Genomic DNA, 18,093 nt, shown 5'->3' on the forward strand with positions numbered 1-18,093 from the left:
AGATAAGATATAAAACAGATGATGAAATTTTAGATTTAGTTATGAGACTTCATCTTGGTTCAGTCTTTACTGTTGCTTCAAGTCAAGGAGAGGCTTTTAGAGTTCGCGTGTTCCCTCATATATGTGTGATCTCTTCCTGTGTCTTGTAGTTACTTCTTTAAATCTTAACACATGCAAGTCATGTTTAAGTGAGGGATGGGCGCTCCTTTGCTTTCCTTTTACAGCATGCAGAGATAATATCCCGTGTCATACAACATAGGTATTAAGGTATCCTTTAGATACATAGGTGAAATGTTTTTTTATGGTTTCCTTGTTTATGTGGTGGTCCAACCCAGGTATATTAGTAGAGGGCCCAGGTTAATATATTTTTTGCTTTATTTCATTACTGAAGTGGAGTGAAGTGATATAAGTATGAATCTTACAATGTCCAAAGTTTGAGCTAAACGATAAAAATGCTGAATTCACATATTTAATCATAACTACATTTAATTGGGGCTAATGATTTTGTTGATAATAATAATGATAAAATTAGAGTCCATCTCCTTATTTTAAAAAACATACTAGTTTTAGTCATCTAGCATTCTGGCCATTGCCACAAATCAAGTGCAGACTCATTTGGTATTGATCCTCAACAAAGACGACCGGCTAGCTTCTTTGTTATTAATACACTGGCCTTTTTTTCCTTTTCTGGCTTTCTTTCTTTCTATTTTTTTGCACGCACAGCTCATCTTTATTTAACAGTCCTCAAAAGTTTCTGGGGTGCTCTGCTTTAAACATCACACAGGCTTTTTAATTACAAATGAGTTGTGACAGGTCTGCTGGGTAGCACCCTGGCCCATTTTAAACGTGATGCCGGCTGACAGCTTGGCAGTGTTCTCCCAGCACTGAAACATGTGGAAGAAATTGGTCTTTTACATTTCACAGCTTGTCGCTTCCTCCGCTGGCTGACCTGTGACCCCCCACAGAGATCCTAACGCCCACAAGGGAAGTGTCCCCAACGAACTGACTGCCTTTCCAGAGAGAAAGAAAGAGCGAGGGAGGGAGAGAAGCACTCACTATGGGAGATTTATGTTCTGCCACACAAGGCAAAAGGTACCAGGTCTCTTCACCGCACACGGCTTCAAACTCTGGCTTGCACGCAGGCAGAGATGTCAACACACACACATGCACGCACACACACACATTCTCACAGGTGAGGAGGTTGCTTGGGAAGTGAACCCAATCCGCAAGTGAAATAACGGATCAAAAGGTGTCCTGCACAACACCTCATCTGCGCCGTTCCCTAAGCCGACCTGACGTTTGTGCCTCATTTGCATACAGATCCGTTCATGTTGCATTACCTCTGGAGCGAATTATGGTGTTCAGATGGGGTGATACGTCAAGGTTGAATGGAGCGATTGGATGGACAACTTTAACCTAGCCAAAAAATGGAAATCCAATTCAGCAAGGAAAAGAGGAACGAATTACCCCCCCTACCCCACCTCCTTTTCAGTTTTTAGTCAAGTCTGAGGGTTTTCAGACATTTCCTTCCTATTTCATGCCTCCCTGTTTCTGATGTCTTCTGCGTGGAGCTCACTTTCTCTCTGCATGTAACGCCTAGATTTTCCTCATTACCCATTTGTCTCTGAGTCAGGACAAGTATATGGAGATCTCTTGTCATTGTGATAATCTGCACAGTGCAGAGCTTGACAGTGAGACTTGAAGACTGCATTCCTCGGGCCTTAAGTTAATTAATCCCCACAGAAGAAACACAGCGTTGGTGAGGTGTCTACACGGAACGAAACCTGACATCCCAAACCAAGACTATAACTCTGACGAGTTTCAATCAAAACAATTTTATGTGGGCATTAATGTGTTTCTGTTTCAGATCATTATTATTATTAGCTATCGGATGGTAATAATCTGATTTACGTCAGTTGACTTGTCCAAGCAGAACGGAGTGTATTTGGCTTTTTACCGCAGTGATCGGCTGGAGGCACAATGGGTTAAGTGACCTTTCACATTAACTGAATGATCCAGTTAGTATGGGTTTACTTGAACCCAAATGACTAATTAGATTAGCATCTTATTTCATGATAGCCTTTAGTGGATCACTATGAGCATGCAGATGAGTCTGCCGTAACTATGACACTGCTTCCTTTTTTTCTCTCGTTTTTTGAACTCATTTATTTATTTTATCCCCACAAAGGCATCTTACATCCATCCCCTTGAGCATAGATGGTGATTTCGAGGATTCCTCATCTCATCTCTCTTTTGGAGCGTTGCCCTTTACTTTCAGGATGTTTTTTTTCCCCCCTCCAGGCCACTCCCAGTCATCAGCATTTCAAACCGCGACGTTACATCATAAACTCTCAATCAGCCGCATGCCACTTCCTGATGATTAATTCGACCATGTTAATGTCCAACTTCCAAATATATGCAGAAACACACATTTAAAGCTTTACTTTAGTATAAGCAGACTCCATGGGACAAACACACTGAAAGGTGAATTCCCAGAAAAGTGAAGCCTGTGTTTGATTCAGCAGTCGTGATGTAGACAGATTTAACTCCTGATATAATGGCACATAACTATTTACACATTAGTATGCACTGCAGTGTTTGATAGTCATTAAAATGCAATGGATTACAAGAAAGAAAGAAAAAAAAACTTGAGTGAAGCAACAATAAATCTGCACCGTATCATAGCAACCTCAACATGAGAGCCTGACAGACTCGAGGGTAATCCGTGAGTTGCTAACCTTCGATTCCTCTGTAAATTTGGACCAGTCATCAGGCAATTAAGGGCCTAGGTGAACAAGAACTGCCATCTCAGTCTGGTTCCATCTCACCAGTAACACAGTGATGGGGTCTCGACGGTGTTACAGGCCTCGGGCTTTTCTCTTTACTTGGCCTGTTGTTGTGTGTAAGCAAGAAAGAAAAGAGGCACGTTGAGTTATGCGTTTTGCGAGGTAGACTCGTACATTTCTACCCTGGAAAATGTTTGTCCATATATGCAAGTGTCTACATATTAATATCTTTGCCTTTTTGTGTGTGGGTGCATCAATTCAGAGTGTGTGTGCACTGGATGAGTATGTGTACTGGTCTTATAGCTCAGAGCACAGGGGGGAAAACAAGGAGTTTGTTGTTGGCCTTGGGTGCCCGGGGAGGCTGGAGTTGTGGCAGCTCTAGCACTCTGAGTTCATGGACGTAGCCTTTAGCTGTCAGAGCTGTCGATGCTGCCTCCGCACTGATTCTCGTTCCATAGCGTCTGAGCGTTAGCAAGTGGGGCCTAGTGTAATAAGTGTGTGTTTGTGTGTGTGTGGTAGTACAGTCTCTGAAAAGATCCTAATCCACGGTGGTCCAAGTCTGTGAGTTTATGTGGTTGATGCTTCAGCTAATAGAGTATGAGGGGTGTGTGTATTTGTGTGTGAGAGCATTGCATTGTTCTGACTCAGACTGTCTGCACATGAGCACAGACGTAGCGCTCATGTGCAACATTGAAAAGACTTCTGTCCAACGTAAGCTAAAGTCAGCAGTGTCACTGCGTGCTATTTAATCCGACTATGCTTTTTAAAACAAGGTAGGGTAACATTCTATAGTTTACAAAAAGATTGTACTTGAAGACCTGTACTTTTTTATACTCTTTATACTAAGACACACCAATCTGACACAACTTTAAAATCACTTGTCTAATATTGTGCAAGCTCTTTTCATGCCACCAAACCAGTTCTAACCAGTAAAACCTGGCACAGGGGACGTCTGGAGGTGTCCCATGGTGTTTAGATCCTTTAGTTCCTGTGGTTTGCAGGGGTGGAGTCTCTGTGCATACTGTGAATGCTCGACTGGATTGGTGACAAGGGAGTTTGAAAGAGCAGGTATATTTCTCAGGCTCTCATTCTCCTTGTTTGAGTCATTACTGAGCAATTTTGTTATAGTCTGCTGGAGGAGGTCACTGAAGCCAGAAAGGGCCTGGCCTGCAGTGAATAACAAGAAAGAGAGCAAAACATTGCATTTAACAAAGTGGTCAGTTCTAGTCACCTGCTGTTTTAATCTTGTGGCTGGCAAGTGTGTTTATCCCAAGCCCTGATGTGGCCACCCAACTGAGCACATGGTTATGTAATGTCTTTATAATGTAGAGATAAAAATTATTTTATCGTGAGAATAGAATAACTATAACACTATCACCTTACAACTGTGGGCAAATGTTTACCAGCAAAGGGATGGTAATTAAAAACTACATCCGTGTGAAATCTGATTTCAGACTCTCTGAAAAATAGAGGTGAGCAGAATCTTCCTGCCATTTAAATGCAGTAAAAATTTAGCTGTCAGGAGGATTTCTGATATGTGGCTAATATTTAAGTTATTATTACTGATATATTTAATCCCGCAGCAGGAGAAAAATTATATCATTGCTGAGGCTTCCATATGTATTATATAGATGTGATTGGTTCCACGGGGGGGAAAAAAAAGTTTCACATAGTGAGATTTTTACATGTATCAAGCTAAGGTTTACTTAATTACAACCTCCAGGCAAAGCAGGAACCCTTTTTTAAATTCTGTGAATGTTAATATGCTAAATAATGCAGATCTTCGACTCTTCAAGCATGAGACACACATCTGCCGGCTTACCATTTAAATTACAGCAAGAAAAAAAATGTGAGACAGAGAAAAGAAAAAAAAGAAACGGAGGATGAAAAACACTTCAGAAGAAGGGAAATGACGGGAAAATGTGTGAAAATGTATCATAACCAAAATTTAATTTATTTTTTGATTTTTCCTCATTTGTAATTGCATATATATCCATATCTATATATCTTACTGTATCTCCCTATAGTTTTTCTTCCCCTTTTTTTATTATATAAGTGTATTAATATTACTCAGCCCTGAAATTATAATGATAAAGTGTGGTATGCAAGAGAAAACAACCTTAAATATTCTTTTCCTCTTTACACTTACTGCACATTATTTCTCTTTTGGGCATGCAGGCAAGAATTTCTCATCAGGAGCCATTTCTGGAAGCACCGGAGAGAAGAGTGATCCATGCAGGGAGAAAGCAGAGGGTGGGAATCACTACAAGGTAACACTGTGATTTAAGGGGAAGTGTTCCCACCCTTAAAATGAGCACCCTTTCTGCTTTCCCCTTCCCTCCCTTTCCTTCCCGCCCCTCTCTGCGGCCTTGCGCGCACCTCCCCGGCTTATTATCTGAGATTTGTCAAAATACATTTCACACTAACAGGTATTTTTCAGCCTTCAAAGCCAGTTTTGATCTGCTTGACAAGCCAAAGCAGCTCAAATTGTGTGAAATCAGCAACGCTAGCCAGGCCTCGCCTTTTTTTTTTTTTCCTCCAAACCGTTCTAAACACGCCTCTTCCTGGGCTACAGAAGACTTAAGCTAAATTAATCAAAGCCTGCGTGTTACCTGCCATACTTTGAAGTGGTAATTGCAAAATTACTCCATGTGCTGATCTGGCATTGCTGCCTCCCGGTCGGCCCCTTCCATTGTGCCTCTGCTGCGGCCTTTTGTTGTTGTAATGTTATTGTTGAGGTAGTTAGACGCCTATGAACAACATCAAGCCTCCTTCTCTCAAACACATATACCCACCACCCTTTCTTCCCCGTCTTTATTCCTACTAACCTCCTCCTGCTGATGTACAAGAGGCTCTTCGGACCACCATTAATCAGGGATGACCTGTTAAATAAATGAGTTTGTTGATATGAGGTTTTATATCTCTGCAGCCTCTGCAGACCGTGTTTTTCCTTCCCCTCTTGGCCTATCGTTAAAACCTTGCTAACTCTGTCAAATGTCTTGGTTGGAACCCAGTTGTCTAATGATTAAGTGGAGTGATCTCCAACCTGCCCCAGCCTGGAAGCGCTAGGGATCAGATTTCAGCCCTTCAACCTGCAGTGCAGGCCTAATTAAAATGAATTTTCTCCAGGCGACCACTTTGCCCACAGGGCAGGAATTCAGCTATATACGGAATCCACTCTTAAGGTATTGCATTAAATTTATTGTGTGGAGACACTGGAGAACATTGTGGTATATCTCCTGCATTTTTCCCCCCCTCTCTCTGCCTTTTTCTCTCACTCTTTTCCACCTTTTTATTGTGATCATCACTCTGGAATCCAAGCTTGCTTTGGCAAAGATTGCCCTATGAAAACGGATGGAGCTTTTATGGGACTCTGCCCATTTACTACTTCCTGGGCCTAGTTTATCTCAGAGGGAGAGACAGAGAGGGATGGAGGAAAGGGAAGATGAAGAAAAAAATAAATAAAACGGAGAGAGGTAGAGTCAGAAAGGGGCGGAAGAAAGAGGCAGCTTGCTTATTCCAAACTGTGGATCTCATTAACATACATCAGTGTGTATTTCACAACTTCAAGCAGAAAGGCACTAAGCCCACCCAAGGGCAACACAGGCAGGGCTGACACGGCCAGGGAAAGCAAGCCGTTAACATGTTGGCGGCTTAACAAATAATATCTGCTCCCAAGTACCTTAGTGAAAAATTTAAAACCCCACTTCCTAACTCCATTTGACTGTGTTTATGACGATGACAGTAAACGACTTGTGTGGAAAAAAACAGTGCCAGCTGCTCAAATATCACATATTTAACGCCACCATCACTGTACGCATGTTTCCCAAATGAACTCAAGTTGAAGGATGGCATGCCGTATGCGATTTTGCCGTCATTCTTGTCTCGTGTCAATTGAGGCGCGGGTGAGATATAGGAGAGGCTCCAAAGTGCCACGCACACTGTCACTGTCACCGTGTGCATCCCCCAAGATAAATTCAGAGGCCTGTTTCCTGCTTTGATTACAAATGACATCCGCATGTGTTCTCCCCGATTTCTGCTCCTCACAGAAGAAGCCAATCAAGAAGACAAATAGCTGTGGCCCCAGCATGAGCAGCAGAAGTGCACCGCCTCGGCACGCAGACAAACAGAAGATGCAGCCTTCAATGGAGAACCTCTCCACGGAGGAGATGGAGGAGTATACATTCTCCCTACAGTAAGTCTCACCACTCATTATCCCAGCTCAGCCTTGCAAAATTCAAATGTGTGGGGGAAAGAAAAGAAAAAAAAGCAAAAGAAAGAAAAACGTGGGTGACAAGTGGTTTCTGTGCCTCACAGACGCTGAAATGTACAGCATCAACCAGACAGACTCTGACAACAAGACGTGCCTAGAACACCTCCTTAACAGATATAGATAAAGTAGTCGAGTGTCTTTCGAGGGAAATCCAAATGAGTTTGTATTTGGTATAGCTTAAATCGCATATAACTCAATTTTAATTTCCCAACATAAACAAGGCACACTCAAAGCAATTTCCAGAGCCTGATGGCCTCATCTGTCCCGAAGGAAAGGAAAGCACTCCATAAGAATTTGGTGAGGAATCACAGAAATTCAGCTGTCCACAATACTATCATTTTTATATTTGATACTTTCAGAAGTCACAAGTCCTCTTTTGTCTGTTAATTAAATCTCTACTTGTCTACATTTGACTTAGATCTCAAGACTCCACAATCAACAGTCAGTGTTTCTTTGTGCTTTGCTTTTCAGGACAAAATAATCAGTCGTATTCCAGCTAATTTGCTTTGTGACAGTGTCGCATTTAAAGCCAAACCAAACGCTGCTCAAGCTATAACAATAATGTCCCCGTGAATTTTTTTTGTTGCTGTCTCCCAGTCCTCTGCAAAAATGCGTGGAAATTATGTTTCATCTTTATTGTGGCTCACAGCATTTGATTTTAATGAGAAAACAAGAATGTGTGAAATACAAACAGAGCGCCGGATTTCAAACACCTCGGCCAAATTTGCTAAAAGCATCTAGGTAGCACCCGCATGCCCATGGAGCATCAAAACAGACTGAGAGCAAAATTGCTTATTTCAACAAGAAAAGTCACAGGTATTTGTTTTTATTTGAATGTCAACTAAATTGAGGGGAGGAGATTACCATTACTGCACTGGGGGGGAGAGTAAAGACAGAGAGGGAGTCTACTGTATGTATGTGCAAGAGAGACATAAAGCGAGCGCTCCCTGGAGATTTAAAAGTACCCATGTTTCCTCATTTCTGGGAGTTTGTAATTTATAGCTGCTGGTCACATATTAAACAAGATCAGAGACTACTCCCTGACATCTTCTGAACATACTGAGGGAATTCAAATGATTACCACCGTATCCTGCCAACAAATGACGACATAGAGACTATCTTGAGGGAGAGTGAATACAAAAAAAAAAAAAAAAATGAACACAGAGCCCGGGCAGACTGCGCACAAAGGGACACAATTAAATGGTTTTCACGATTATTCATAGTGCCGCTTTTTACCTCTGAGCAGTTGCTGGGTTCGGTGAGATGAGACATTTCTGTCAGTTATAGGTACGGATTGTATTGAGTTGGAGACTCGGCTGTTCCCTGATGCCCTGTGAAGGTGCTGCTGCTATTGATTTCATCTTTACAAGCACACACATTACAGTATCTTTGAGCTAAAGGCTGATAATTTTATTTTATTTTTTTTGCCCTCACCTAATCAGACTATTAGAAAGATACAGTGGCAGTGCTGGCTTTCACGGTGACATTAAAGACGCAGCAGTCTCTCATCTGTCTCTCCCACTGTGTTGTTTGACTTATTCTGGGTTTGTCTACATTACCTGAGGACTGACAGAGATGCCGACAAAAGGGATTATTTACAGATATTTTTTTATTTATTTTGCCTTAATGATGTCATCTCGCCCCGCGTCGTCTTTTGGCATTTTGGGAGCTCGGGTTTTTATCTCTGTGTCTGTGTTTATGCGCATCAGTAGACGAATGTGAGAGACAGAGGGTGTGTACAGTATTTTTTGACTATGCAAGCGAGTACAGTATGCACACACACACACACACACACTTGCCTGTATATTCTTGTATTTTAACTGAGGAAAGGAATCATACTGAAGTGATTGAGGGATATTACTGCCATCTATTGAGCCACAAGAGACTGAGCTCATTGAGATTTTTATAAGGCGTCCTGACACAAATGTGCAAATCAGATGCTCATGCATTATTAAGCAAAGACTTTGAAACAGTAAGATTCAGTTCAGACAGTCGGAGAATCACACGAGCGGTTTAACATAGTGCATTCATTTATGTGTTGCAGTCAGGAGCACTTTATTCATCAAGTAAAATAAATGCAGAGCGATGAATTGGAATGAAGTGGGCTAAGGTCTTAAAGAGATCTGCAGTATGTATGTGACCTGTATACAAGTGCTTAGACTGTGTGTGCGTTACAGGTGGGACTGTAAATTGGATTAAAAAAAACTTTTTTTTTAAATGTATCAACTACTTAAAAACATAACACTGATACAAGTAGAACCAAGTTTATACGAATGAAAACTTCTAGAGGTTTTATGTAAAAGGTTTTTTTTATTCCAAATGGTGACAACGTCATCTACTTTGACAGAAATACTGCAAAATACATCTTCTGGGAGGAGATCTTTCCAATGCATATGATTGTTTATATATTATAGTACACACATGTATATTTTTTATTTAAAGTCTTTGTTTCATTGGGTGAGGACCAGGCTCTCTTGTGTAATTGCTTTCATATTTCCATGCTGGTGATCTAAAAATGCATAGAAATAAAATAAAAAAAATAATGAAGTCGAAAATCAAAGAAAACACTATGCTATGCACTTTTTTTAACTGCAGGTATTGACAATTGCAAATTAGTTCTGGGTAAATGAAAAAGTCTGAAAACATGTCAGGAATGATCTTTTTGTCAAGCGTTACTGTCCCGCTGATATCTGTTTGAACACGCATGAAAGACTCCAGCCGACCCTCCAGTTTATTTGATGTCTACAAGTGTAATTTTCAACACTCCTCTTTTTTTCTCACAGAATAGAACTGAGCAAAATCAAAGCACCTGATTCAATATGGCTGCTGTAATTCGATCGGGCCAATTTAATGCTTTTGGTCGAGGATAAACATGCTGAATTAATTTTACACTTTAAAGGCTACTTTGGCTGTATTTTACACTTTGTGTACTCAGCACAGTGATGAGATACTAATGGTAGCTCACATTCGACCTGTGCAAACCTCATCACGTGTGATACTGACGAATTATTACTAATAATTATAATTACTATTAGTTTTTATCTGATAATATATACCTGGAAAAACCCCTCTTCCTATGTAGTGTACCACATGCTATAGTGTAGTATTATACCTCATCAATGTCACCCAACTGTTTTTTTTCCTACTCTCGTTTTGAGGAGAGAAACCTGTTTTAATCAAAGTCATTCTCATATAGCAATTAGATCTAATTAGTCCAATTATCAAGATTCTAATTACACTGAAATATATCCCCTAAATCTCATATCAATTATAGTATGTGTGACTCGTCCTGATCGGGAAACATGAAGAACGAGAGTGAAGACAAAGCTGTGTTGAAGGTAGCAGAGAGCATTTTCATTCTCTGGAGGACAACTGGCTGCAGAACTGTCCCCATCTGTCCCCAAAGCTTTTATTACAAAATGCTGTTTGGTCATTTGGGGATAAATGCCGCTTAACCTTTATGTAGTTGTTTCATAATCTGAACTATTTTGCTGCTAATTATGATGCCATGATTAGTTACATGCTTGTTTGTCGTCTCAGTTAGATAAGTTGAATGAATAATAATAAATACAGTTTCAGCTGTTATTGCTGCAGCTATTAAACACCACCGTTAAGTCTGGACTCAAGTAAGGAAGAAGCCACTGCGGTGACAGTGAAGTAGATTAAAGTTAGGTTGAACTTTTGGTAGCACAGTAGCTCATATGCTAATAAGTCTCAAACAGGTATACAAATCCACACACACACACGAAATCAGGAGCAGACCTTGATTGTGTAGCACAGTATGTTGCTATAGTGGTGCATTGTTATACTGTAGGTGCACTGGAAAACACACACGCACACACACACACACACACACACACACAGACAAATGCACAGCCTGCTCTTGCTGTGGAGTCAGAGGGAACACACTGACCTAATTTCCCCCAGTTAACTCGCCTCGTTGGGGACCAACGTTCCTCTCCACCCGTTTCCCCCAACCGAGCCTATAGGAGCGTTCCCTGATGTGTATCTCTGTGTCTCTATCATTCTGTGCCCTCCATCTGTTTGAGTATGTTTCCTCGCTCAAGTATAAGATTCCAAGTAAAGTGTTATTCTATTTTACGTGTTTATAACAAGGGTAACGTGCAAGCCCGCAGTGTCACACGCCTGGGAAAGACCAGTAACTGTCGTGGAGAGAAAGAAAGCCGAGCCTGAAGTTGTGTACAGAAAAAAGGCAGAAAAACACCTGAAATAACACCCAGTTTCAGGCTGTCAATCCTCTGCAAACTGCATCTACGAATCACAACTCTGTGCAAGGGTCAATAAATTCTGATGTAATACTGGTAGGATAAGTGGGTGGAGACGTGGTGGTGCTAGTCACCCCTAACTCTCCAGCGCTTTCCAGGGCTCTTTCCTGTACTGAGAGGGCAGGGAAGTGTCTGCGCTTCTGCATGCCCAAGTACCTGCTTGCATGTGTGAAAGAGTGGCCCCTGGCTACCACGGCCCGAGTGCACATGTTAGGGGTTTTTTTTTAGTGGCCAGACGTGCCCTGGGTCACTTTCAGATCTCACAGACGCATACTCGCAAAATCAACATGCCGCTTCCTTTATGGAAATCAGAGCTGTCACATCCTTGACAGGCTAACACTGCAATATGATAGGTTAATTCACACTGATGGTGCGCATCAGTGGGCGCATACTGCAGTCCCATTGGTGGTCTGGGTCAAATGAATGCGCTTCACACTGACACGTGGGAAAGAGGGGAGGTGTCAGATACTGAAAAGTGGCAGGAGCTATATGTAAGAATATATGAGTGATCGCATATGATTTGTGCATGACGCCTTTAGTGTGCACTTGAAAAAATAGAGCTAAGCCAGAGGTGGCACTTAACTTACGTTCTTCCTTTTTTCTTTTATATCTCTAATCACTAGTTCCCCAGCGTTATATAAACACATAACTCCTCCAGAAATTACAAGTTTTACATGCAGCTATGTAACAGCCAATGCACTGTAGCACAAACATGCACTAATGGACTGTGTCCTGTGCAAATAAATGTGAACTCTTAGGAAAATATTACTGACAGGCAGCTCTGATACTATAACTGACAAGCTCTCTGGATGCCGATGTAATCAGAAGTTGCAGTTGCACACTGCAGCGTTTGTATATATATATGCATGATGTCATCTGCACACGTTTTAGCTATTATTATCAGCAACGAACAAAGGTGGAGCAGGCCTGACAGGCATTTACCTTCTTCTTATATTTGCTTGGAGACAGTTACGGCTATAGTATCTATAAAAAAACATGATCTTTGTTAATCCATATTTGTGTTGAGGCTGGATTCCTTTGAATGAAGCATTTGAATCAATAACAAAACATTAGATCAGTGAACATAATTGGCCCCCATTAGTGGTAATGTATTGTAACAAAGCCTGGGATTGGAAAAAAAAACAGAAGAGTGGTTTGAGAGTCACAGATGCCACACTCCTACTCTAAAAGGCATTTCAGGCCACGTCTTCAAGTCAAACATCATGTTTGCTTTTTGTCTTTAGGACTCACTTAATTCATCTCTGCGTACCCGCACAGTTAGACTCTATAGCTCTTTATTATTTCCTTTCTTCTTCTCCCTCCCTCCTGTTAATTCCGTCTTTATCTCACGTCTCTGCCTCTCATTTTCTCCATCTTTCCCTCTCCATCCTGTCTCTATCTCTCTGGTGACAATGTCCTGCAGTTATGAAGCAAGGTCAAAAAAGTGAAATCCATTTAAATACTGATGCAACTCTCTGGGGGGCCATACTCAGCTTCTGCAGCACCCGTCCCCGTACACCTCACACAGATTGCTGAATGGATGGATGTGGAACATTTATTTGTTCTGCATTTATCGCTTATTGTGTTGCACATCCACTGGCACTGTATTTTCTCAGGCCCCCCCCCAAAAAAAAAAAACTTTAGAGAGAGCGCGAGAAAACAACAACCTGTTCTTCATTGTTGAGCACCAGGGTGGTGGTAGTTGCACCATTCGTGTGTGTGTGTGTGTGTGTGTGTATAGTGCTCGCAAAGTCAGTATGTGTTTGTCCATCCCAGGTGCATCTGCATTTGAAATGTTTCCACCGTACTTTATGGTGCACCAAGGGACCTGCCATTTCCATTTTTTAATTCCCTCTCGTGCTAAGTCAGGCACTCCATAAAAACGCCACATGTTGCTCAGCAATGAAACAGCTACCTCATTTATGCATCTAAACCATTCCAATGTGTGCGAGGAGGCCAAAATGTTTTTGCAGGAGGAGTTTAGGCAATGCAAGAGTCACGATGCTAAATTATGGCTCATGATCTAAGAATAGTTTATCCACAAATATGAGATATGAGATGGTTACATGGTTTGACTTGTAGAGCTGTTTCTATACCTCACATCTATAAATGTAGCATAGATATTTTTACTTTTTAAAATTCTGTTCTCCATAAATTCTGTTTAGTTGCAAGTAATTGGCTTGATTTTTAATTGTGATGTGTACAGGTTTTATTACATGGCAGTGGACTCCAAATACCTGCCACTGTGCTCCAGTTTTGTCAATGAAGCTCATTTAGGGTATGTGTATACTCTTTGGCAGATTTGCAAAATAAATAAATAAATAAATGTGCTTATAAAACCTCAACATGTTAAGGTAATTTCACTTGGAACAAATAAAGCAAAGAAAAGAATCAAATGAGAGGAGGGAGTGCAAGAGAAAGAGTGAGCACAAAGTTATGTCCGATGCATTTTTTTTTTCATGTTTTCTGATTCTTTTTTTTTCCTTGTATAAATAAAAGTTCTCACAAGATGATATAAAATGACTCAATTATCTAAAAGCCTTACAGGCACGGAGAGATGCTCTGTCCAAGTTGTTATTGTGCACACACACATACACGTTCGAGGTGCTTTGGAAAATGATACCAGCTTAGAAACCAATAATTATCATTTAATACATCTTGTGGGAGCGTGTTTCTTTATGGTTTCCACTTTGTAAGCTTCGTGCATTATATTTGGCCCACCTGTGCAAAGCACTGCTTCAGTGCCAGAACTGCAATAAACATCTGTACTTCTGCATGAATAAAATTTAAAAATAAATATGTTTGTTCACATAATTGAAATGCATACATGTGAATTTTATTTACACAAACTTCTGAAACTTATTTGGCAGCTTTAGTTAGTAATTCTTTATTGTGATTTTTTTGCACTCGCATTATAGATCTCCTTCAGAACTGAAGAAACCTCTTCCATGAGATGCAAAACAGCTTCAAAAACTTTTCAAGCTTTTCAGGATCACTTGCACTAGAGTCAAATATCAAAATAATTATTAGTATTCAAATATAACTGATAAAATCCACTTCTTTGGTTTCCAGGGACAAAATGCAAAAAGAAAAAAGTGTTAAATGAAAAGTAAGACATAAGAAGCTGGAGCAGTGATGGCTTTGGCAGCGATTCAATTGAAACAAGTAATAATCTGTTGGGGACCCGTTTTTGTGGAGTATCCAGCTGTGGGAGGCCAGGGAGTACCTTGGTATGTCTACTTTGTGTGTAACAGTGATTATGCAGGTGGCATGCCAGGCTAAATTAGTTAGTCTAAAGAAGCCAAAGCGCTCCCAACTACTTTTGGGTGCCAACAACTTGTAAAATGTAACAATGTTCTGACAAAATGATAGATATCTCATGCCCAGAGTGAGCAATGGTTGGTTAACATTACACAAGTATGAAACATTGAAACAAAAAGGCCATTTAGTTTAAGATCTAAAGCAAAAGAGGATTTATTACTTTTATTATTCATTTTGTTTATCATATTATGTTTGTTTTGTTGTATTTTAAGACAGTGATGCTGGATGCTGTTGTTGCTGGGCTGACTGACTGACTGAAGTGATACAGGTGTTTAGTAGTCTCGCAGCTTTGGATGTGATGCCTGTGGTATGTTTTGATTCAGCTTTGTTGACTCTAGTTGCTTAGGTCTTCCCCTCTACATGCCCCATCATAACTATCTACACTGACAGCATACTGATGCCCATATACAATGCCAATAAAATTTTTAACACAAGTTTTATTCTGGACGCTCTCACCACTTTTGAATACACAGTTATCCCCTCACTAATTGTTCTCTGAGTTACTTGCTCTCTCTTTTCTTGGCTGATAGACAGCGTTCTTTGTTTTATTCCAGTTAAACGCTTTTTGCCACTACCTGTGTCTGCAACCGTCATTAGCCAGCAATCCCTCTGAGCTCTTGACGTATCAAATGGGTACTGCCAACACAGGTGACAAGGTGACCTATAAGTTTCTTTCAGATTACCAAAAACCTTTCACCACGTTCCAAGCCCGAGTAACGCCTCAGACCTGATTGTGTAACGCACGTAGGACAGATGACAGATACTCTCCTAATTCAAAACAAATTCATTATCAGCGTTCTTCAAAAATGAAATATAAACAAAGATGTGGTATCTTGAGTCCTATCTCTTGACAGAGATAATCACACTTCCATAATCACCACAACACTTATGCATCTGGGCCACTAAGAAAACAATTACATTATCTGTCAATCTCTTAAGTCTATTTTCACAGTGGGGTTTTTTTTTTTTTGCTTTTTGCTTTCTCTGTTTCCCCGACAGCAAACCGTTCATCGACTAGGTGGGAAAAGAAGTGTGGTTTTAGTGCATTTAAAAACAATGCCGGTGGCCTAAATAAGAAAGTGACAGAAAATATCTTAATCCTCCGAATAAAGGGATAAGTCCAAGACTTTAAGTGGTCTGACACTGGAGGGTTTAAGCCATCGGGGCTACGCAGAGGGAATCTGTGGGTTACCTTTACTCCCTACAGCCCTGGAGCCTTCACACCATAAGTGTGCTATTTTAAATGGAACACCCCACTGTACTCCCTCCCCCCATCCACCCTTCCATCTCGTATTACCCGTGCCGTCTTCAAGGTATAATGCATGTCACTACTTGCTTTTCGCTTTGTGCTATTTTTAAGAGCGTAGCGTCTGTTTGTTGTCATAGCGTACAACATTAAGGGACACCAGCCTGGGAAAACCAGTCCAAGAGATGCTTCTGACAGAAACACACTAGTTAAATCTGATTTACAGGCCTTGGCACACTCAGGAAAGGTTTGGAGTGGATGATGAGTCCTTTTGCAATATGCTTTGATGACACGGGTATGAACAACAAACATATCAAAACTAAGATAATGAGCAAACAGCTTCTGGCCCAGATTTCACAAAAGCATTAAAACTACAATTAAAATATAGTATTATGTCCCATGCATGCCTGTTGAAATGGTTGGTTTCATCACTTGGCCACTATGCCACATACTATCAGCCATTCAGAGGACAGGCTGTGATATTGAAATGAAACATCCTTCATCCCTGCGAGATAAAAATCCCACACGTCCGCCCGCTGCCTTCCCCTATTTTTCTGTATTATACTTTTGTAATTGGAGGTGCCATAATGAAATCAATTCAGTCGGGATAACAGATTTCACATCATGTTACCGGTTTCCTTTAGAAGGGGCCGCTACGTGAAGACGTCTAAAAATATTCCTCTTTCATGCATCATCAATATCTTCATTACATGAAAGATGGACGTCAGATTGTATTTGCTGTTTTTGCGCGATGCCAGTTGACAGGGTAGCATCTCGCCTGTGTCTGCGACACACTGCGTTTACAGGGATGTGGAGAGCATTTTTGTGAAACACAGGGAAGTTGCAATAAAGCTGGAAGTGCTTTTGTGGAGAAGCGTGAGATGCGTTTGCTAAGACATCATCTTTCTCTTTGCGTTTTAACTCCAAATCTTGTATAAAAGCACTGAATTGGATCTTTTTCAGTGATAGTAAACAAAGACTTTGGCTGAATAAATATATATATTTACTCTGTGTGCATGAGCAACCAGTGGTTTCACACAGGAAACATGCAGTTTATTCGCAGTGGAATATACTTTAGTTTAAGATCTCAAACAGAGAGCTGAGTGATAACAGACTTTCATGACACATTTATCCTGTTGGGCTAAATGTTATTTCAGCCAAGCTCGAACATTTATCAGCGCAAACTCTTGACTGAGCACTTTTTTTTTTTCAATGAATTCCAACTTTTCCCACATGTACAGCGAAATATACCACTGCTCTAAATAGCTTCCACTGAGGAAACTTGATTCAACTTGAGATAATTTCACACTTCACACCTCACAGCGACGGCCAAAATTATCTCTGGCTTCAAACAAAACTATGTGAGGCTCGATATTTTTGTATTAGTAGAAGCAGGGAACACAATGCACTGGTACATTTTGATGCAAGTCTAGCCCACATTTGGTAATGGGGGTGAGAGAGCAATACAATTGATTCGGTTTTTCGTCTTTAGGCAATGTACCATTTTCCCTAGATACACACTACAAAGTGAATTCCAACTGTGCTCTGGGACACAGTGGTGAGACATGGGGATGTCCACAGGCATAGGCCTTAAGTCACATTGTGTGATCCTCACCATAGCTCTACTGTAAACACCTACTTTAAGTCTTGTTCTAATTACTATCAGGCGAATGTTAGGAGTCATCACTATCACTGCTTGTTGACATGCGCAAACTATATTGGATAAAAGTCAACGAATGTTGTAAATGCACACCTAATTTACCTACACACAAATGTGAAATGTCAGGTTTTTATGTTAGGGTATTTCCTTTCCTTTCCTTTCCTTTCCTTTCCTTTCCTTTCCTTTGCTCCTGCCTCCACTGCTCCATCTGTGCACTCCTTATGAAAGGGAATAGTTGAGCAGGCCTGACAAAGGGCGGCACATAGGAGGCAGAGGTGCTGAGGGAAGCTGAGCACCGCTGAAAGGGATTCCTATCTGTTTGCGTGTCTTTGGTGTGTTAGTGAGAGAGAGAAAAAAAAAGAGAGAGCACTTGTGTATATGTTGGCAATTGTATGCGTGTGTGTGCCAATTTGAATACTACATTTCCCTACCTTTAATGTTTACTGCATGGCTCTCATGATGGAAATAAGCTTCTGAATAGTATGCAACAGAAAGAGGAGGAAGGATTTGCATCGTTATTC

The 18,093-nt window shown here is 40.8% G+C and overlaps 1 protein-coding gene across 1 annotated transcript in view; it reads left to right on the forward strand.

Moving 5' to 3' along the window:
• Positions 1-18,093, forward strand: part of ofcc1 (orofacial cleft 1 candidate 1) — a 77,767-nt gene that overhangs the window by 26,959 nt on the left and 32,715 nt on the right. The window contains exons 17-18 of the mRNA XM_025910383.1: positions 4,965-5,056; positions 6,836-6,981. Of these exons, the coding sequence (XP_025766168.1) occupies positions 4,965-5,056; positions 6,836-6,981 (238 nt within the window). The remainder of the gene's footprint in view (positions 1-4,964; positions 5,057-6,835; positions 6,982-18,093) is intronic.

This window comes from Oreochromis niloticus, linkage group LG9, assembly GCF_001858045.2.
Source record: "Oreochromis niloticus isolate F11D_XX linkage group LG9, O_niloticus_UMD_NMBU, whole genome shotgun sequence".
Lineage (NCBI taxonomy): Eukaryota > Metazoa > Chordata > Actinopteri > Cichliformes > Cichlidae > Oreochromis > Oreochromis niloticus.